General features: G+C 37.7%; 3 protein-coding genes across 5 annotated transcripts; 2 read left to right on the forward strand and 1 right to left on the reverse strand.

The window, feature by feature from the left end:
* Positions 1-456: 456 nt before the first annotated feature.
* Positions 457-3,961, forward strand: zgc:56622 (uncharacterized protein LOC326033 homolog). The gene is made up of 10 exons (XM_033968348.2): positions 457-650; positions 1,285-1,461; positions 1,551-1,667; positions 1,751-1,831; positions 2,052-2,168; positions 2,438-2,550; positions 3,182-3,269; positions 3,368-3,451; positions 3,713-3,795; positions 3,873-3,961. Exons 1-10 carry the CDS (start codon positions 570-572, stop codon positions 3,904-3,906), a joined length of 975 nt encoding a protein of 324 aa, XP_033824239.1. The 5' UTR covers positions 457-569; the 3' UTR covers positions 3,907-3,961.
* klhl36 (kelch-like family member 36) lies at positions 3,694-11,483 on the reverse strand. Of its 3 annotated transcripts, none has more exons than XM_055222381.1 (9): positions 11,410-11,483; positions 10,755-10,836; positions 10,485-10,679; positions 10,295-10,417; positions 9,962-10,183; positions 5,642-5,947; positions 5,231-5,458; positions 4,988-5,145; positions 3,694-4,863 (listed from the first exon to the last, which is right to left on the reverse strand). In XM_055222381.1, exons 2-9 carry the CDS (start codon positions 10,812-10,814, stop codon positions 4,302-4,304), a joined length of 1,854 nt encoding a protein of 617 aa, XP_055078356.1. In that variant the 5' UTR covers positions 10,815-10,836; positions 11,410-11,483; the 3' UTR covers positions 3,694-4,301. The 3 variants fall into 3 exon arrangements, with proteins under 3 accessions (XP_055078356.1, XP_055078354.1, XP_055078355.1); XM_055222379.1 differs by lacking the exon at positions 11,410-11,483 and adding an exon at positions 11,154-11,206; XM_055222380.1 differs by lacking the exon at positions 11,410-11,483 and adding an exon at positions 11,076-11,194.
* A 690-nt stretch (positions 11,484-12,173) lies between these two features.
* cotl1 (coactosin-like F-actin binding protein 1) lies at positions 12,174-18,414 on the forward strand. The gene is made up of 4 exons (XM_033968349.2): positions 12,174-12,499; positions 13,154-13,236; positions 15,805-15,962; positions 16,988-18,414. The coding sequence occupies exons 1-4, from the start codon at positions 12,423-12,425 to the stop codon at positions 17,096-17,098; spliced, it is 429 nt and encodes a 142-aa protein (XP_033824240.1). The 5' UTR covers positions 12,174-12,422; the 3' UTR covers positions 17,099-18,414.
* The last annotated feature ends 4,540 nt before the right edge of the window (positions 18,415-22,954 follow it).

The raw sequence follows: 22,954 nt of genomic DNA on the forward strand, positions 1-22,954 counted from the left end.
ATGCATTTTTCCCCTCCATCAATCCCGCTCTGTCCCTCTCCCTGGCTGCAAGTACTTTACCTACTTTCATCTCTTTGTCTTTGCTCTCAATATTAATGATTAATCAAGGATTCACGAGATAAATTTAATATCTGCTTTTTATTACCTAAATGCAACCATAATGTCTTGCGCAAACGCTACAAAGTAAACATAGTCGTCTTAGTCAGGTACGCCCGTGCAATTGCATGATTTCACCAAAACAAGAGATGCCCTTGTTTACTTTTGCTTGGTTTAATTCTAACACAATATCTCCACCTATTGTTAAAGTTTACTCATTACACCTTAATTGCTGTAGAATATCTAGCCCTCATGAGCGCAGCGACCTTTGCCTCACCTTTCACTCTCCTCCGTGTACACATAAACACTTGCAGGTACTTTGACCATTGTCCAATCATTAACTCCTGACTCAGTACTGAGCAGTGTGAGCTAGAGGAAGGACCACAGCAGAGGACATAATAAGGAAGGACATTGCACAGCAGTTTCAGTAAGAGAACAGAGGAAGTGAAAGCTCAGACTGACAGTTTGGGCCAATGGAGGACATACAGGTGGAGACGACCATACTACTCAATGATGGCTCAAAAATGCCACTTCTAGGCCTGGGGACATGGAAGGTAGTATAACACACAACTGTTTAATTCTATGTGGTGGCTGACTATTAATAGATGCATCAGTTATGAGACAGTACCTTCTGATATAGGCACAATTTCTAACTTTATTCGCATTTATGACTTTACATGTTATTAAGATTATCGAAGCTGCATGATAATATACTTGTCTTTGCCCATATGGCATGTCTTTAAGAGAAAAGAGAAAGACTGATTTAAAAATGTTTAACTTGTATGAGCTTTTAGCCTTGTTATATTGGTGTTCTTGTTCAGTTATCATTCATTTTCTCAGAGTTGTCTTTTAATTGACTTTTGTAGCCTATGAGTGATCCTGCATTGTCCTGCTTTTGGGGGACTGAGTGATCCAGTTTTGCGATTCACAATGGACAAAATTTTAAATATAGATTTAATTAATGTTATATTACTAAGTTCTGGAATGAGAAAAAAACCATAATATATCTACTTCAAAATAATAATAAAAACAGCAATTACCAAATATTAGGTTGCATCAAACATCATCATTTGGGATGAGCAGTTATCTCTTTGTAAAGTTCCTCAGTGCTAGACCACTAAACACGAATAGTTATTTTCCTCTAGCCTAAAGGAGTAATCTTAAACAAGTGTGTATGATGCTTTGCAGTCGGACCACATTTCAAAGACCTCAATGCAGGGAGCAGTGGAGGCGGCCATCACAGCAGGATACCGTCATATTGACACTGCGTACTGTTATGAGAATGAAGTGGACATTGGCAAAGCCCTGCAAGCCAAAATACAACAGGGGATCATCCGACGCCAGGATATGTTCATAGTCAGTAAGGTGAGACAACTTCTATCTCAAATCATTTAAGTGGTCGATTGTAAGCACAGATATTAATATATATACATTTGTTTGCCCTTTACTTTTAGTTGTGGTGTACACATTTTGCCCCAGAGGACATTCCTGTGTGCCTTAATAAGTCGCTGTCCGATCTACAGCTTGATTACCTGGATCTTTACTTAGTGCATTTTCCTGTTGGTTTAAAGGTTTGTGAAAACTGATGTAAAAGTGAAAGGTAAAAAATATAATGTCTCATTTTAACATAAGCTTTTGTATTTTTATTCTTCAGAAAGTAGGAGATGAACTTTTCCCCAAGAACAAGGAGGGACAGATATTAACTTCTGATATAGATTATGTGGATGTGTGGAGAGTAAGATAACCATTCTACATTGAATAATTTTGTTCAGTTCCCATTTTAACATGGTTTGCAATACATTTAATCACTTGATATCAATCAAACATGTAGAAGGAACCAAACCAAAGCATACCATTAATAACAAGAAATCTCAAAATTAGATTCATTTCACAATCCTATTTGCCAGTTGTGTTACCACACATTAGTTCACACATCAGTTCCTTGATTCTTGCAGGGGATGGAGGCACTACAGGCCTCTGGGAAAGTGAAAAGTATTGGAGTGTCCAACTTTAGCATCTTGCAGCTGGAGAGACTGTTGGCCCTGTGTAGGGTCACACCGGCCGTCAACCAGGTACTCACAATGTAGATGAGATTAAGAAATGCAACTTTGTGATCACTGATTTTGAGATGATTTTGCTCTAGTGCATGTGTTAAAGCACAACATTTAACATTTCAGTCAATAAATAAGGCTAGATTAGAATTTTAAAAAGCTATTTGAAGGGTAATGCAATTTTATCTTGCTTCAAAATGTGTTGCAGAGCATTCAGCAGTTTTGTTTTTGTGTGTGTGAGTGTCATTTATGATCTTATGTTGATTGTATGAACATTTGGGACCCTGCAGGTGGAGCTCCATCCATACCTGGTGCAGACTGAACTCATAGACTTCTGTAAATCCAAGAACATAGCTCTGACTGCCTACAGTCCTTTTGGGTCCCCAGGAAGATCTCCAGAGCTGTATGCAGAAACCATACACACTACAAAAACAATTATACAGCATTGTAATGTTAGAGAATTTATTGAGATATTAATGCCTTTTAAAAATGTATCCAGGTTGCAATTTCACAATGATCAGGTTCAAGTTAAAGGTACTTTAACTTTATAATGGAGAGTCCATCACCTTGTCTCTATGGAGATATAATTGCCTTGCTTGGAATGTTCCACAGTATGGTATTAAACGAATCTATCTTCATGTCAGGTAATGCCACCAAACCAAGTTACATGTCAGAGAGGGGACCCTACTCACAGTGAGAATTCATGTTTTCTCAGTAATTGTAACAAACATCTGCAATTGATCAATGCTAAATAGAAACACTAAATGCCATACTGTGGAACACTTGAGGCTAAGCAATAATCCATACAGGCAAGCAGGTGACGGCCTTTCCACCAAAAAGTATATCGTACCTTTAATGAAAAACGTAGTCTCAGAGTAATAGTATTATGGACATACTAAACTAATAATTTTAAATTCAGAGATACACATTTCTATGCTTCTAAATTGTATTTTTAACTGCAATTTTATACTTCATGGCTATTAAACATCTGTGGTTTTACTTTCATAATATGATCTTTTGCTTCCCTCTGCCAGTATAAAAAAAGAAAAAGACCCAGTTAATCTTCTAAATGACCCTGTTGTCGAAAACATTGCCAAGAAGCATAGGCGCAGCTCTGCACAGGTGAGAAAAACAGAACACTCACACATTTGTAACACTGGTGTAACTCTGAATATTTTTGTCTTTCCTACTTTTGGCACTCATGCCTGTGATGTTGGCAGGTTTTGCTGAGGAACCACATCCAACAGGGCATAGCAGTCATCCCCAAAAGTGAAAAGGCCCATCATATCCTCGAGAACACAAAGGTAAACTCAGTAAAGTCTTATTTTCAAATAGTATTAATGTGTGTTATTGTTTTTTTCAGTCTTTTTTATTTTATTTTGGAGTTCAGCGTTTTCATTGCCAACATCTGACCATATATATATATATATATTTATTTTTTTTTACAATGTTCCATTACCATAATTGTATCTTCTAACTTAATCAACACACAAGGCTTCAGGAAGAGGGCATTTGATATCACAATAACTGTAAAAACAAGTCCTGCTGTTTTCTTTTTTGTGCAGATATTTGATTTTAGCCTAACAGAGGAAGATATGGCAGCTCTCAGAGGCCTTGACCGTGAATGGAGAGCTTGCGAGCTGCCTGAGTAAGTGAGCACATGATGTCCAGTTTAATGCTATACTAATGTTTCTAATGATTGTTTCTATGACTTTTTTGTTACAGAATCAAATCTCATCCCTATTACCCATTTGTGTGAGGCTTTTTGTTCATACTAACTCCCAAAACAAAATGGTGTATAAACACTAATAAAATTAATGTAAAAAATGTAATGTAATTTTTTGACAGTTTGACAAGTTTATAATAATATAAACATCCCATTGATCAGCTTGTAATATGCATTGTATTTTTTTTTTTTTTTAACAAATTGCAAAATGATATTTTCCTTTAGTTACAAGCTTTTGGCTTGATATCCCATAATTATTATATTATTACAAACAGTACAACATATTAAACATTTTGGTTTCAGCACTTCTGCCAGAGATTTAAGCAACAAACCTACTCATGTTCTTTTTAGTTTATCAAAGCCAGTAGCTGATTTCACTTTATAGACATGTTTGTTTGATTTAAATAAAGTCCAAGTTCTCACTGCTGTCACGTGGGTTGTGATGACTGAAGTTTTTTCTTCCTGTTCTGCAAGTCTAATGTACATGAACGCCTTACAGTGCACACACAGGCAGAAGCTCCTGCGATGCGTTTGGGCAAATCAGGCCCCCGATACCAGGCTCCTTTATCAGGGTCATACACCTGAGTTGCTTTGGAGAAAACCATGCCCTCCCAGCTGTAGCCTCCTAAAACATAAATCTTTCCAGTCCAAACTGCCACTCCTGCCTCACTGTTGGGCAGCAGTAGTGGAGCCACATAGCTCCACTGTCCCACATGAGAATCATATGCCTCCACCTGTAGGACGTCAAAGCGCTCTGTTGTGGCTGCATGGTCATCGCTGCCCCCAATGGCATAGATGAGATGGTCCACAGAGGCCATACAGTGCCAGCCTCGGGCCTCAGACATCGAGGGCCGCTCCACCCACGCAGAACCTTCTCCAGATGGTTCATAGCTCAAGACTTCTTTGCGGTATGGCCCGATCTGATAATCATGTCCACCTGAGATGTACACAACACCTCTGTGCACTGTCCCTGCATGACCATAGGTGTATCTACAAAAAAGGTACAATCATTTCACAAACCATACACAATAAGAAAACTGTACATAACAAACTGTAGATAATCATGCTTTTAAATATAAACAAACAGAATAATGATAACAGTGAAACAGTCTACCTGGGCAGGCCAGCTACATAGCACCAGCTGTCTTCAGCAGGATAGTAAACTTCTACAGAGGACAGTGCCCCAGTGTCATTTCTACCCCCCACAGCGATAAGACAGTCACCCACTGCCCCCAGAAAGAAGTCCACTCTCCTCTGGTTCATGGATGCTCCCTGAAAGTGTTACAACAGACATTGCATATTTTGGAGATAAGAAAAAAAAATACAATAAAAAAACAACAATTATGAACTAGAATACCTTGGTCCACTGATTATGGCAGGGGTCATATCTGTAAAGAAGATTACAAGCAGCATCTCCACCATTATCCCTGGATGAACTACCACCAGCTGCAAAGATGAACCCCCCTAACACAGCCAAGCAGTGATGGCTCCGCTGGGCTGGGAGTTCAGTCTCTACCTTCCAAACTCCTGCTGGGGCATCCAGACGACACACATTAGAGCTCAACTCTTCTCCTCGTTCAGACACCTTTAAACAGAACACACAGACCAGATATGGTCAATGCTTGTTTGAGGACAATTCTGTTAACAACTCAAAGAAAAGAAATTAAAGAGTTGAGTCTCCCTAGATTGACAATAGTATGTGATGTGTGACTAGTGTAAATACATTCACGTACAGGATAGGGCAGTGTCATTTCTAATTTGTAGTCACCTCTCCTCCAATTAGAAGCAGGCTTTCAACTCCATCTCTTAATGACGTGAGTCCAGTTTGGAATAGGGGCTGAGCACTGGGGGTAGCATGGTAGGCCAAGGCTTCTTCAACCAAAGCCTCACACTGGGCTTCATTTGGCAGAAGTGATCGGATAGCAGGCAGCACCCATCCTACCAGGTCTCCCACAGGCATCAGCGCCAGGCGAATGTGGGACAGGAGCTTTGGAGCATGGGCTGTGCGCTCTGGGCTTTGGCTCAACCACTGAAAAGCAGCCTGGAGCAAAGCTTGCTCACTCTCATGCTCCACCTGAAAACAAAAACATGACAGGCATTGAAAATGTATGTTTAAAAAGCAGTTAATATATTTTTGTTGTTCAAATAGGTCACAAAGCTTATTGAATGCTACTGAAAATTCTGGCAAAAACATGTATGTATTTTATTCAACATTTCTAAAAAAAAAACCTCAAGAGCAATATTTTACAACTCTTTTGTGTGAATTGCAAGTTGGACTTAGGCCCCACCACCCCACCATGCCACCAAAGGCTAACTACACCACTGAGGAGTAGGTCACAATGTCTGAGGTTCATGAATTGTTGGATCAGCAAAAAGACTTTTATAAAACTCTAGCTGAACAGCAAGAAAGAAGTTTTAAAACATGTCTTTGAGTGTTTGTAGACTCACCAAATAAGAGAATTGATGACTTGACAATGCAAATATATGATTTTAAATGAAGTCTAGAAATGACTCAAAATTAATTTGATGATTACAAAGCTTCATCCTCTGCTTTCTAAAAAAACTACACTAACATCAGCTCTGATCTGGGCACAATCTGCAAAAGTTTTGTTGCATTTTCTAAAAAAAACAGAGCTTTTGGAAGGGCAATCAAAATGCAACAATACTGTTACTGAGGGCATCAAGGAGCCTGGTAAAGGAAATGTATTTGAATGTGAAGACAAAGTGAGAAAACTCTTTATGGAGAAACTTCAAGTGGATCATCTCAAAATTGAACTGACCAGGTCCATAGTGCTGGGAAGACTGTGTTTGGAAACCCTGTTGTGGTGAGATTTCTGAGACTTAAGGACAAAATGGCTGTGCTGGACTGGGCTGAGACGCTGAAAGGCACAGGAATCTTCATTAATGAGGATATTCCTAAAGATGACAGAAAAGGAAAGAACTTCTCCCAGCTTTGAATGCAGCCCAGAAAAAAGATGATGCGGCTTATTTAAAGTATGATAAACTGATTGTTCATCCCCCTTGCAACTGACCTCACCCAGCTAATTTTAATGCTTAAGGTTTAATGTAATTGGTCCTTCATGCACAGGAAAATGTTTTGCATTGTTCTCTATAATCTTTCATAGCTTTCAGCCATAGGGAAAAATGGTGATAAAACTCAGTATTTGCTAATAGACCTTTTGATTCTACTAACCCTTACAGTAGTGAAACTGTCCTGATGTGCACTCTTTTTCAACTTATAAAACCTGTATGATTATTGTAGCGTAAAAAAGTTTGAAATAATCTTTTAACATGACGCCTAATGTATTTTCAACTTTTCATCTAAACATGTAGGGATAAACATTTTCCTTTACTCTTTAAATTACATGTTTATTGTTATCGCCTTATCAGAAACATGGCTCACCAAAGACACATGTGAATTTTTAAAGTTGATTAATTAGTAATCATGTCATTTTGTAAGAAAAAAATAGAGTAGGTGGTGGTCTCTCTCTCTTTATTCAGAGAAATTATGAATTCAAACTAAGGAATGACCTAAGGCTTATTTCGCATAAAGGGGGAATAGAGTCAGTGTTTGTGGAGCTCTCTGATTGTGAGAGAAAGAATGTTATGTTATTGTTGGAGTTATCTACCGTCAAGATTTTGTCATTTAAGATTTTATTGAAAGTTTATCTAAAACTCTTGATTCATTAAATTCCCAAAACAAGTTCTGCTATTTTGGGAGATTTCAACATAAATATTTTGAAAGGCAAACCAGTTCCATGTACTAATGAATGTACTAATGAATTTATAAATACTCTTCTCAAGTTATTTTTTCCCATTAATTAATAAACCAACAAGAGTGAGTGACAAGACTTCAACCTTGATTCATAATATAATTACAAACAATTTAAGTATTGGAAATAGGTCTGGGATTATTTATGCAGATTTGTCAGATCACTTTCCTATATTTCAGTACTGCTCACCTAAGGTAAAGAGCATTAATCACAAAAAGAAAACACTATCAAAGAGGAATATGAGCAAACGTAATATAGAAAAGATTACATTTAAGATATGCAATACTTTTCCAGTTAAAAAATTCAAATTGATTGCATCTAAATATTTAGAAAGAAAATCAAATTTTATTAAAAAAAAGTATGTATCCAATACAACCCCTCTTACTTTTCTTACTTAGAAAAAACAATCTCCATTCATTAATGTCTGCAAGAAAGAAGTATTACTTTGACCAAAAAAAATACCTCAAATAATATTAAAAGGTACTTGGAAGGTTATCAACCAATTACTACAAAAGGATTCTACATCCACAAACACCTGTATAGCTTCAGTCTTTGGTGAGGGTGCAAATACATATGATAGTCCCACTGAGAGAGCACAGAAATGTAACAATTTTTTGTTTTTTGGTTTGAAACTGGTAAAATATTTCTCTTATATATATAAATATTTTATCTACCTCTTACTAATACTATAGTTTACTATACTTAATTTACCCCTATCTGTCATATTGTAATATAGTCTTGGCAAGAACTTTCCCAATTATTCTGACCAAAAATTTAGAGTGCAAAAAACGCTTTGCTTGAATTGCTACTCATTCTATGCCACTAACACCTTGTGCTAAATTGGCCTGGGTGACACTCAGTCTACTCAAAATAAACAGTGACAAAACCGATATCATAATAATTGGCCCTAAAACACTCACTAAGTCCTCCTCAAGCTTCTGTCTAAACTTTGATAATTCCACACTCACTCCATCCCCACTCATCCGAAATCTTGGTATTCTCATTGAACAAAACCTCTCATTTGAATCCCATATAAAGCAAATAACCTGGACTGCCTTTTTCCATCTCAAAAACATTGCATGCCTCCACCCATCACTCACCTTTTCAGCTGCAGAAACTTTAATCCATGCATTCATCACATACAGAATCGATTACTGCAATAGCATCCTATACGGCACACCCTCAAAAACACTTAATAAACTGCAATACATACAAAACTCTGCTGCTCACCTCCTCACACGCACCTGTCTGTGTGAACACATCACCCCGGTCCTCCAAAACCTCCATTGGCTCCCCATTTCTCAGCAAATTCAGTTCAAAGTTCTTCTTATCACTTTCAAAGCTCTCCATAACCTGGCCCCCCCTACCTCACAGATCTGCTCCATCACCACATTCCTTCTCGCTCCCTCCGCTCCTCAAACGCAAACCTCCTCTCCCTCCCCTGGAGGACCAAGCTCCGAACTTGGGGAGACAGAGCCTCTACCACAACAACTCCGAGACTACACTGACCTCACCATCTTCAAAAAACACCTAAAGACTCACCTGTTTAAAGCTGCTTTTAATCTTTAATTATTATGAGTATTGATTTTAAATGTTTGTATCTTCGTACTTTTTCAAATTGTTCTCCTAGGTAAAGTGTCTTTGAGTGTCTTGAAAAACCCTATATAAATAAAATGTATTATTATTATTATTATGATTAAATTATTCATCAAACTTAACTTTGTTAATGTTTATGATATAAATATTTATCAAATTTGTATTTTTGCGTATACATTTTTTTTTAATGATAGAACCACAATCCCTGAACATTTCATATTTTACTTTAAAACTAATACAGAGATACAATACTCATCAAAATCGCAATAAATTATGTCATATGAAGGGTGCAGTTTTGCCTACATTACAGAGGCTGTAAAGCGTGGAGCCAATTTTCACATCTGGCTGGTGATTGCACTTCAGAAACGTCACTTAAAAAGAGTTTAAGGAAATGTTTCATGGTAATGTTTGGTAAACATTCAATTGTTGGATGTTTCACTGAATTTTAATCCATGTTTGAATTTAATTACATTTTTCAAGGTGTATAAATGTAATTTTTAAATGTAATGCATGGCTATAATGTTCAATTTTATGTATTCATAAGGTGGAGGCTTTAATATAAGCTCTTCTGTATTTTTTGCCTCTTACTGCACCTGCTTTTTATATACTGTGTGCTTTTTATTATTGTATATTATATTATAAGTGCAAATCAAAAAATATATTGTTGGACAGCAAAAACACATAAAAATAACAAAGATAGACAGTAAGACATTACTGACCTGGCTGCTGGAAAGATATTTTGTCAGTTTGTGAAGAGGAATATCTCTCATGAAGTCAGGCGTAAAAGACAAAGTACCAAAGCGTGAGAGGATGAAATGGTCAATGAAAGTGTCAAGTCTGTCCAGACTGTAGAGCAAAGCCAGCTCCTGGAGATAAAGATAATTGTCCTCAGTCACCTCCTGCTCCAAATACTGACAGCAGAAATCCACCACTTGCCACACCTACACAAAAACATTATGCACGCAAGAGTTAAACCATCAATTTTAACCTTACCAATCACTCTCGATAAAAAATAAATAAATAATGAAAGATCAAATGAAAACCACAATCACCTGCAATAGATGGGCTGCTTCAAGAACATAGTCAATGTTTCCTCCATCTAATCGCAGCTCTGCACAGTACAGGAAGTCTACAACAGCCCTGAGTCCAATAGATGACAACCCAACCAACTGCACCTGAAGGTAGCAATACGGGGCTCATTTTTGAGACCAGGGCCAGAAAGAACATACTTTAGAAACATACCTCCACCTGGTGTTCCTCTTTCATGCCCAAAGTGAACATAGCATTAAAGTATTGACTGGACAGAGCCAATAGTGCTCTGTGCGCTGGTATGGACTGGTCATCTGCCAACAGCACCACATCACAGAACTGACTTTTCAACCTTTGCTCATTCAGACCCTGGAGGACTGCCACAGACTGATGAGACCAGTGGAAAATCTGTAGAGCACACAACACCTCTGGAAAACAGTGCACATAAGAAGAGCCCATAAATGATAACAAACAACAACTGACCTTAGAGGATTCACTGATGTGATAGGGCCGACACACACGACTGACTTTACCATTGTCCATGTTGTTCTCATACTGACATATTCTGAAAGGATAACATCATATGATCTGAGGAATAGTTTACAATGATAATGAAGTTGATGACCTCTCAACTATTATCGAAATAAGTATAAGTAATAACTCAGACAAAGGCTTGCAATTACATCTCTGGTGCAGCATCATGGAAGTATAATAAGATTATGTGCAGCATCCTCTGTTAACAAATTAGCACAACATAAAAAGCAGCGCTATTTCTACATATGAACAGCAATCGCAATAATTTACAGCGTCACAGGCGGACTGTATTTTGTGAGAATATCATTTTAAGCACATTTACACCCAAGACATGAACAGTTTACATACAGAAAACTGACAGAGAGCCTCAATTCCGCAAACACAGCTGAAGCAGAGTAAAACGGAAGTTGACTACTGCATGCAGCACACACTTCCGGCAACAAACGTATTTATCTGTTTTTTTAATTATCTATTTATTTGTTAATTGTGTAAACCAATAACTGTTTTAAATGTCGTATGCTGGCCTTGAAATGTCTCCAAGAGAAAAAAAAATCTTACAATTATTTTTTTATTTGTGCAATTTTTTGCACTGTAGACTAACCACCAGTAGATGGCGACACGGAGCTCTGAGACAACTCCTTCAACGTCTTCAACCCATGGATCTACCCCATTCTACCCCAGCCACGAACTAACTGCCTCTTGCAACCACTGTTCAATTTTACAAACCAGGTGAGTTTAATGGATGATTCTCTGGTGGATTGCGTCTCGATACCTTACCAGAAGAGCAAATCACAATAGACAGATTCCCCCTATTAGTAGTCAATTCATAAATAAACCGGAAGTTAGTTTTATTCACTGACATAAAAGTAGAAACAAAGGTCGGTCCTCAAAATATGTTAATTTATTATAGAGAATATGTAGGCTAGTGTTGGCCCATGGTTTGTGCCATGGTTTGTGTTAGACTTAATAAATCTTTAATACCCTCCCAGATATGTTTAGTTAGATAGAATGCATGTTTTTCAATATATTTGTTTAGGAATAAAACACATGTGAATGCAACTTGCTTTTTTCATGCGTGTCTTATATAGAGAATTTTAATGCCCTAGTGTAGAACATTTCTACCAAAGTAATAGTGTCTCCATGGACCAGAAAAGTTAGACTCTGCACCTTTACAGGGGACACTTGAAATTATTATTTCCACTCGACTAATAAGTGGCAGCGACCCTAGTGCACCATGACATGCACACACCACATCTTTGACCATTGCTTTAATATAGGCCTAGCCTATGTATTCCCTTGGCTACTTTATTTTGAAACCCACTTCCGATGAAGTCTCTAATTGGCAAAGATAACTTTACGCAGTGGTTCAGTCGAGACGATAGGAGGTACAGCAGTGTGTCTGTGGGACTTCTGTCTGTGCTGCCAACCTGCCCGCCTCACATCACCACCGCCCACCACAGCACAAGCCAGGAAACAAGTCCCACTCTGCGCCCTGAGCCCGGCACAGATTTAAGAGCTCCACCGTCTCTCATCAGCACGCCCCGACTGTGTGTGGAGCAGTCCAAGTTAGCTGCTTTATACTGCGTTACGCTCACTGCGACTGTCCATCCGAAAAAAATGGCAACCCAGATTGACAAAGAAGCATGCAGAGAAGCTTACAATGATGTCCGGGACGACAATACAGAAACCAACTGGTAAGTAAGCCTTTAGAAAAGAATACTGCAGGATTTCATTGTTTCGTGCACATTAGTAATGCCACGCGTGAAACACCACAAAGGATCACTTGTTGTGCTTAATTCTCCTTAAACCAACATTTTGTGGGGAAGTTCATTTTAGGGGCGCGTTACCGCCCTAGACATTGCTCAGCCTTTTGTGGTGAATTACTGCGGACCCTTTGCGTAACATTTCTTCAGATTTTATCTGAAAGTTTAATTTCACCGAATGCCGAATTAGAGAGAAAAAAAGCTTTTTGTGTCACAGTCGCAATAATGTCAAATGGACTGCTTTGTCAATGGCGTTCAATGAGATTTTGGCCCCATATCAATTCTTCGTGCGTATTTTGCAATTGCCAGAGGGATGGGTGTGCGCAATGAGGGGATCTTAGTCCAAGTGTAGCCTAACACCCTCTGGTTTAAAGTGAAGCTTCATTCTCTACTGCTCTAGGCCCAGCGGGGCAGAAATAATTTCCTTTGTCCTGTATTCATTCACAGAGCGCTGGATGGGTATAGTAGACAGTAGACAGTTCTCCAACAGCTGGAATACTTTGCGTTTTGTATTTCACATGCATCTTGTATCTTGTTATTTTGTTGTGAAACGTAATTACCATAAATCCATGCGCTGTGTTCCAGGGTTGTGTTTACATACGAGGGCTCTAATATTGTGCCTGGAGGACAAGGAGTTGACTATGAAGAGTTCAAGAAAATGTGCACAGGTAGGTACTGCTGCTCCTTCAAGTCCAGCTGTTGTTTCTTATTACATAGTTCCTGCGCATGTGTATGCCCAGGCCATGTGCATGGACGGGTTAAACAACGGGTATGCTACTGAGCTCGACTTGGCAGGACCTTAATCTTTTAAGACTCTCTCATTGCCTCTCCGTTGTTGTAATGCAATGCAATAGAAGCTGTAACAAAAACAGAGCATTGCATTGCACACTCCAGCCACTCCCTAAACATAACCTCATTATGCACATGACCTTATAATACTGTTCATTTTAGTCATGTTTTAAAACCAAAAACATAATTGTAGCTATAATATATGCTATAGAATTATGCAATGCCACTGCTGAAAATGACATGAATGACCTGCAGATGTATGGTTGTCTTTAATACTCAATGCCACTTTTTAAAAATGCCAACCAATTACAAATTGCTTGTCAATAATTAACATTGACTATTGAGTTGCATTATAGTATACTAATCGTTAGAAAGTCCAAAGAACAACCCCTACATAAACTGTAATTACTTGGCTAGAAACATGAACCTTATCATCTGTAGCCAACAGATAGTTCCCCAAAAGCAAATTCCAAAATGCACAGAACCTATATTGTTGTCAGTCAGTACTTGAAAATGCAGAAGCTACAGCTGGCGGTGTGTGGGCTTGTCCAGAGCTCATTTGTGTTGTAGAGAAAGGCGTCCTGACATAATGACTCCCAGCGAGGATTTGTTGTACAGTTGTGGGCGTTTGGTCTAGTCTCATGGGGGCTAGTCCCTGCTCAGATGTTGGGTGTGGTGCTCTCTGATGCAGGCTGCGTCCTCAGGGCACCACTCATCTGCTTCTTCTGAGCTCACATTCCTATGTTGAAATAAGCCATTTATTACAATGCTATAGTCAGCTGCTGTGCTCGCTATTGGTTCCTGTTCAATGACGACACATTTATGTAGGGGCTTCCTTTCCTTATTTAGCTGTCAGTTTGTAGACTGAATAAAGTGGGCGGAGCTACAGGTCAGGTCTGAAATTAGACCTGGAAACTCCTTTTTCTATAACTGTGAAGAGAAATACAATCAGTGGTGTGGCCAATTTATTTAAATGAAAGAATCAATCTAAATTTAAAACTCAACTACATATCTTGTAGTTGTGCTTCTGAAGAAAAATCTATTCTATCTTGCTTAAAGGTTCCAGCACATATATTTATTTTCATTGATTTTGCAGGTATAATATCTCCCCAGTCTTGTTTAAAGGGACACGGGTATAGCGTGCTGTGTCATCTCTGTTGTCAGTGCTGTGTCAGCATAGCTTTAAGGAAGACAAACCAATTAATGTACCGCATGAGGAAGTGTGCCCTTGAGCTATACTTACATTATGTACTTTTTAAGCAAATTATGGACTCTGGACCAGCTTAGACAAGTATAAATTGGGTCACTGAAATATTATGTCTTCCATGGGACGACTTACATTTTATTGGCACTCCTAATCTAAAACTTGAAGTTTTTCATCTTTTACTTCCGAGTCAGTTAAAAAGTTGATTGCATGGCCACAGATTTTATTCATACAAGACAGGGGTCAGTCTGCCTGATAGAGGTCAATATTACATAATTCACTTATTTCCCCGTCCTAGTAACACCAGGAATCATGAGGTGTGGCTTTTGCAGTAACGTTTTTTATTTCTTCAATGTTGTTTAAAAGCCTGTCATTTAACTTCCCCACAGGGCTTCTGCTTCTGAGCCGAAGAACGTGCTTTCAAATAATAAGATGGAGGAAGTGTTTTTATTTAAAACTGGCATTTTGTCTAAAAAGTGTACTTTAAATTCACTATTCTAAGCACAAACCATTGAGTAACTAGTCACTAACCATGTGATGCTGTGGATTGTTACAGTAGTCGTTATTGAGTAGTCCAGAGGTAAATCAAGTGGCTACCATTCTTATTCTGTTAAATGACGGAGCACGGCTGCTGACAAGAATGCCTTTATCAGCCTCTTAACAGATAATGAAGATTGTAAAGTACTTTGTTGAAATACAGGCCACTGACCTCTAGCAAGCACTCAGTTCAATCTAAGCTGTTTTACAATTACAGCTTCGGCATTGGCATCAGAGCCCAAACGATTTTTGGGGGGGTCAATACCGATATAAATGGGATAAGAGCTTGGAGGTGCAGATAGCCAATATATTTTGTTAATTCTTGTAAATCTGCAGCTGATTGTAAAACTTTGTTCTGTAGTTTGGTTTATTTTGGCTACATTTACTATTATTCTGTCTGTTTTTAAAGATAGTGTTCATGTTTTGGGTTAATTACATTTAGAGGTTATTCCTCAAATGATGAAAATAATGAAATACAAGGACTTACCATAGTGATTAACAAAATATTATATCTTTTAAATGTGAAAAAGTCCTCATAATGTCACATGAATAGACTTTAAGATGTGCATTTAAGATAATACATTTTGACTGTAATAAAGCTGAATGTTCCAGAGGAGGTCTAATAATCAGTTCATTTGCATTGCTTTGTAGGTGATAACAGTATTTGTTTTAATCTAAATTGTATTACTCTTCTCTGTATTCATAGATGATGCGAGACTTTTTGGGTTCCTCAGAATCACGACAGGTGACGCCATGAGCAAACGAGCCAAATTCACACTCATCACCTGGATTGGCGAGAACGTTAATGGACTGCAGCGAGCCAAAGTCAGCACAGACAAGACATTGGTCAAGGAGATAGTCCAGGTAAGAACTGTTGTCCTCACAGGTCATAAAATAATAGGAGATGACAGGGAGGAGACAGAGACAGGGTAATGGCTTCTTTGGGAACAATAGAAACACAAGTGTCATAGCAATAGGGTCTGAAGTAATAGGTATGGTAGGGAGTTGTTTAATATACAATCATTGACTGTAGTATTTTTCCGCAGTTTGCACCCTTGTTATTGGAGGTTGGCGAAATGCCCCCCAAAAATTATATCATGGTTTTCTAGCGCTAAGATCACAATTCTGTTTTTGTCATGTTCTAAGCTATTAGTGTCTTTAAGAAGTTAGTTAGGACTACTAAAGGAATCTTCTTCTTTTGAGAGTTCACACTTAACTGTGATTGGTTAAATCCACCTGTCAGTCCCACCATGAAGCTGAATCTTGTCATAGGGATCAAATCATATATATATATATATATATATATATATATATATATATATATATATATATGTATATGTATATGTATATGTATATGTATATATATATATATATATATATATATATATATATATATATATATATATATATATAAAAATTCATTTTTAGCTATATATAGCACCCTGTCAGAATAACTGCCTCACTACAGCTTGTACACTCATAGACTTCTTTATTTGTTGTCCTGATGGTTGTGTAGATATTAAAAATATTCTAAATCAAAAACATTCAAATGTAAAAAAATATTTTGTACAGAAAGTTTTATCACAACCTCAGAGCTGTGGTGGTTCTCCCTGATTCCTCCTGTGGGTTGTTACTTTTACTCACATTGACACTGAGCGGTGCTAACATTCCCAAACTGCACTGTTTACATATTTTTTAAACTAATAACACAATCTTCTGTCAAATATAATGTTTGTAGGAATGGATGAAAATTAGCCTGCATGGCTAACTCTGGCACTTTTACATGCTGTACTAACACATGTTGATCAATGTGCACTGTCCCATATTTAATAAATAAATAAACAAACATAAACATAAATATTAATTATCTTGTGGGTTTATTTTCACAGACCTATGCCAAGGAGTTCTTGATTAGTGACTCAAAAGAGCTGGAGGAGGACTATATCCGTGATGAGCTGAAGAAGGCAGGGGGGGCTAACTACGATGCTCAGGCCGAGTAGACCCCGCAGCATTGCAGGGGTCTGGGGTCTAAGGGGGAGTAAGGGGCGTGGGAGGGGAGTGTCAGTGCTGCTACCTCTGGGTGAGAGGGAAAGGCAAGAGGGAGGGTACACTCCACGAATATTAGGCACTTTACTGGGAAGTAAAGATGAATGTTACCTGTTCTGTTACAAGGACACAGGTGCTCCAAAACTAGAGGTAACCTTTGTTACAGCCACATTTCACAGTTTTGGATCATTTGCAAAGGAGATACACAGAGAATATGAAAGTATGATGGACAGCTTTTTAAAACTATAGGTCTGGTCACCACTGAGTGATGCTGATTATGAAAAAAATCTATTGCAAAATTAAATAATCATCACAGCATCAATCTGCAGTTTTCACTCAGCAAAACCACAGATTATATAAAGGCTAACAAAGTCCAGAAAGGCCAAAGCTGCAGCTGGTGGATTTTTAAGATGATTATTCTGTTCATTATACCAGCTTGTTTAAGTTTTATTCAATGGGTTACAGTTGGACATTATATAATATTGTAAAATATTTTATAATAACACAATGTAGCTTAACCAACCTAAAAAACAGATAAAGCATATTATTGATGCAAGAGTGGTTTGCAGTGTGTCCCTGCCCTGCCTCCTCTTGACCAGCTCGAGTATGCACATGGGTATGTCATCTCAAATACATCTTCGCCTCTGCGTCAGTGGAGAAACTTGAGGTTCTACTAAGGCTTAGCACTGTTAGCTTCAACGATCTTCTGAGGATGTGGAACATGTTTTTTTGAAATGTTTGAATGTTGTACTTCTTAAACATCACTTGTGTGAGGTGAGCATTTGGAAAAAGCTCTCCATTGTAGCATGTGTTTGACAACACAACATGCACTGAGTCAAAGACACTGTGCCTCCAGGACCATCAGGCCTCCATTAATCCAGAGGGAGCTGGCTTGAATCATGTTGTAGCTGTGAGAAATTGCTTAATTTTGTACCTGTGATCTCAGACTTGACATACATAGACTTCCTCTCGGCAGCTGTCGGCTCTTTTCTCTGACTAATGCAGGTCTTATAGTCCTGGACTTTCATCTCAGTCTTAAGGTATCCATGCATACTGTAATTTACTGTGTTTGCTGCCTTAGTCTCTCATGGAGAGGGGCTTGATGGGAGTTTGTGGAGGCTACACTGTGATTAGCTGCCCTCCTTCCACACAAAAGGGGCGGCTTTCTGGTGGTAGTATCTCTTTGCATTTGATCCAGACCCTGTCTCTACATGTACCTGAAATATGAATTTAGGACTTGTTGTAATTTTTAATAAATCTGTAAAATTAATTTTTATTTTCTTTGAAAACATTTCCTGTCCATTTCATTTGGAAACATGGTTATCTCTAACATTTGTGAAAGAGATTTTGAAATTATTGAGGAAGATACTGCAAGGACTGAATCCGGCACAAAATTAGTCATTTCAAATAAAATGGATGTTTTTCCAAAACAAAGATCTCTTGTCTTTTTTAAAGAATATTGCCTTACCTTGACATGAAATCAGATTAGACATTTCCTGTTTTAGGTCAATTAGGATTACCAGATATTTGTATTTGCTAAATGCCAGGATAATGAGAAGGTTGTTTTTTTTTCAAATCCTTCTTTTTTTTCTTTAGTGTTTGTTACCACTGACATTAAACTCTATGACTTGGGTAAAACGTTTTTGATATCCTTCCACAAGCTTCTCACAATAGTTGGCTCAGTTACACCAGTTTTGTCAGGAGGAATGGGCTTAAATTCATGCCAAGTTTGTAGGCCGTCTTGCTTGCACATGCCTTTTCAGGTCTGCCCATAAATTTTCAGTAGGATTTAGATCAGGGCTTTGTGATGGCCACTCCAAAACACTGACTTTGTTATCCTTAAGCCACTTCCTGTGTGTTATGATGGCTGGACAGTCCCATGGTGTTTATACTTGTGTATATTTGTTTGAACAGATGAATGTGGCACCTTTAAGCCTCGGGACATAGCACTCAAGGATGAACCAGACTTGTGCAAGTCCACAATTCTCTTCCTGATATCTTGGCTAATTTCTTTTAGCTTTCCCATGAAGCAGTTACACAAAGATGCAATTTGTTTCAGGTGCGCTTTCAAGTACATCCACAGGTGTGTCTCTAATTAACTCAAATGTTGTCAATAAACCTGTCAGAAGCCATGGGTGAGTTTACCCAAATTATTTAAATGCATAGTAATCTTACTGTATGTAAACATCTGACTTTGAACAAAGTAATGAAAAACTGTCTTTAAAAATCCTTCTCTTGTTATTCTGGCCTTTAAAAATATAAATAATTTTGGTAATCCTAATTAACCTAAAACAGGAAATGTTTCAGCTGATTTCATGTCAGACAGTCTTTTTATATAGTGTATGCAAACTTCTGGTTTCAGTTGTAAGCAGTGATACATTACTTCTTATTTTACAAGACTATGATTTAGTTTTTAATATGAAGAAAATGGGAGTTTATTCATCAATACAAAATAAATAAGACTACAAGACTAATTATAAATCTAAAACAAGTCACATGTTGCATGTATTCTCTGTATATTATTATCACTTCTTTTGTGCCATTGGATCAATCAAGGATCAATATAATCGGACCAGGCTCAGGAGGGCTTTATTGGACACTTCTGCCACCCTTTGTTTTCCAATGCAGAATGGCCAGGCATTCCTCTGGCCTCCTCAGCGCTGCAGTATTCAGCCTCCTCCAGGTCATGTGCTCTGTGCTGATATGTGAGTGACTGAGGCAAAGCTGCAACAAATAAAACCAGAATTGTCTCTTTCTCTCTCCCACCCAACGTCATCAAATGTTTGCTTGATGACATTCATGAAGGGGGCGGGGGGGGGGGGGGGGGGGGGGGGGGGGGGGTTATATAAGAGCAGCTGATTTGTTTTAATCCTTAATTCTTCTATGCTTTATGATGCTTTTTGGTTATAGACACTGGTTTAAATAAATATGACATTTTTCATGAAACTCATGAAATAATACATATGAGCAAACTGTTGACAGGGTGCATTGGGACTTAATGGTTACTCTGCCTCATCCCGCCTTTATAGGCCAAACCTATATGCCTATGAAAGTACGCAGTGATTACTACATGGTTATTTCTGTTTCACACCTTTTTTAAATGTAAACAGTGGATTACAGTAACCCATTGGCTGTGGTGGAGAGACAAGATGATTGGTTGGGAATAAATTCAAACTGTGCGGCCGTGTGAAAGGGAGTGAGTCAGGGGCCCGTGTGTTGGCACAGAGCTGCCATTGTGAACGACCACAACAGGCTGAGGCCGCTCCATTCTCAACCCAATGAGCATCTGTTTATGCGCTCCACTCACTTCGGCTACACTCATACAGACTCACAATGGGCCGTCGGCCAGACGAACTAGCCAACTGCTTTAAAAACATGATTGTTGGACAGCAAAATGTATAGATATTCAATTACATCAAGATCAAATTTAATTAATTTTCCTATAAATAAGCAACTTGCAGTGTGGTTAACCCAATTAGGTTGGATGACTGATGGGTGGTCTTTGGCAAGACACCTTGGTTCACTATTTGTGTGAAAGTATATATAGAGAGTTATGTTTTGTCAGGGATTGTGAATTGAATTTAATTTATTCTGTTTATTCATTTGAACATGCTTTTTTAAAATTTTCAAATTGTATAACATATACGTAGGTTACTGTGTGTTTTGGTGTTACTGACTAACTTCTGTAGACACAGAAAAGAAGTCCTTATCTATAACAGGAGCTACATAAGGAAGTAACAATCACTTACTTAATTTCCTCATTGACAGAATGTGTCAGTTTGAGCTGAAAAATGCAAGTCAGAAGAAAGTCATTCTTCTAACATTTTCTGTTTGTGTATTGCTCTGCATGTAATGGTCAAACTATGATAAAATAATCCAAATAAAATAATCCACAGTCATACGATTCATGAGAAGAAAACCATGTACCATATATTACTGTGGATCTATGCTTTCTTTATTCTAAAGTCCATGTGACTCAATGACTTCAACAGATGTAACATTATACAATGTATTTCAGTACAAATTGTTAAAAATATATGTACTTTTTTTTTTTTTTTCTCGATCTAGTTATTCACTCATATGGAGGTAGAGTAAATGCAGCTCCAAGAGGAATGCCTCAACAGCATTTTGACTGCACCAATCTAATTTCTATATCCTCTTGAAATCTCTTTAATCTCCCTCATGTTATAGTGTGTGTCACTGACCCACTGTTATTATAATTAAACAATAATTTGGCATGGATCAGTGACAATAGTGAAATTGTTGCTCATTTATTAGGCCCACCTCATCCACCCATTGCACCATTTCTGCATTGAAGGATATGACACTCAAAGGTCAGTGACTATAAGGGGCAGTGAGCATTTTACTGCATGTCCAAATAAGAAGAGAGGTGGGGGATCATATAGATAAAGTAAAGTTATGGGCCAGTGGGTATGTATCAGATTAATTACCCAACACATAAATGTATGTTACTTTAAATATTCACCATCCATGGAGTAGAGCCTTTGGTGCTCTACTGCAGTTATTCTATAGGCACAGTAAAGAATTTGCTCATTACAGAGCAGTTTCTACAGCAGATTTAACACTGGATGCTGTATGATTCATCTCAGGTTTCAGAAACCACCAGAAGGAAGTCTATGACAGCCACAAATACACAAATAGTCGTGTTTCATTCAATTTCTTTTCACTGCATCTCTAAATAAAACAGCTTTTAATACTTGACTTAAAAAAATAAAGTGCATAAAAATATGGACTGATATTGAACATAGTCTGTCTGTATAATAACAAGCAGCCTAATGGGCAAAACACAAATGACAAGTGTGTATTGTGAACCTAGATGTCTGGCTTCAAATTCAAATGCCCAAGAAAAGACATGCAAAATCTGTACTTGTGCCTGAGATATCCCTAATTTTAATTTCCTTAGGATGCTCCAGCAGCAGTCCTTGTGTAGAACAGCATGATTGTATCCATAACAACATTTTTAGAGTTGAATTTTAAAGTTGAACCTAAAGAGAGGTATAAGGGGTATTTGTGTGATGCATCTTTGTAGACAAGAAAGTGCTATTCAAATAGGGCTTCCTGTGCTGTCACTCAGCACACTGCATGCCCATATATGGCTGAAGTTTAGAGGAGGGAAAGCAGAAGCAACACCACAACCTTCTCTTGTTTCAACTTGCTAAAGGTGAATGACATGCCTCTGATAATGATCACCCCAGCTCTTTTTATTGGACAGTGCAGTTGTGCAGTCAGGTCTCAGATGTGAGATGTGTCTAATCCTGCTGAAGAAAAATATACAAATCAAGATGGCATCCTATATTTTATACTTAAACTGTTCGCATCACATGGATAAAGCTGTCATTTATTTTATTTTGTAAAATATTACAATGAAAATTATTAAAATACACCAGGAGCTATTTTTTTCTGGTAAAAAAAAAAAAAAAAAAAAAAAAAAAGGACATAATTGAATTAAATTATTTTATTAGCAAATGAGTGTAAGTACCAATGCTAAACTGCCATAAAACATAACACAATGGACATGCATGTTGCAATACCTATTCAAAAACCTAACCTAATACTTATTTTTAAATGAACCAATAAGTGAGTTTGTAATTCTGAAATTGGCTCAGTCTGAAAACTGTTATTAAAAAGGAATAAAAATCTGTTCCCTTAATTTCCTTTAACTAAGTTAATAGGCTAAATAACGTGTTTCTCATCAGTCCACAAAAAAATAAAACAACCTTGAGGAGTACTGGTTACATAACAACTTACAAATACTTACTATCAGTTATTGTATTTTCTCCAGTGGATCA

Source organism: Periophthalmus magnuspinnatus, chromosome 6 (genome assembly GCF_009829125.3).
Source record: "Periophthalmus magnuspinnatus isolate fPerMag1 chromosome 6, fPerMag1.2.pri, whole genome shotgun sequence".
In the NCBI taxonomy this organism is placed as follows: Eukaryota; Metazoa; Chordata; class Actinopteri; order Gobiiformes; family Gobiidae; genus Periophthalmus; species Periophthalmus magnuspinnatus.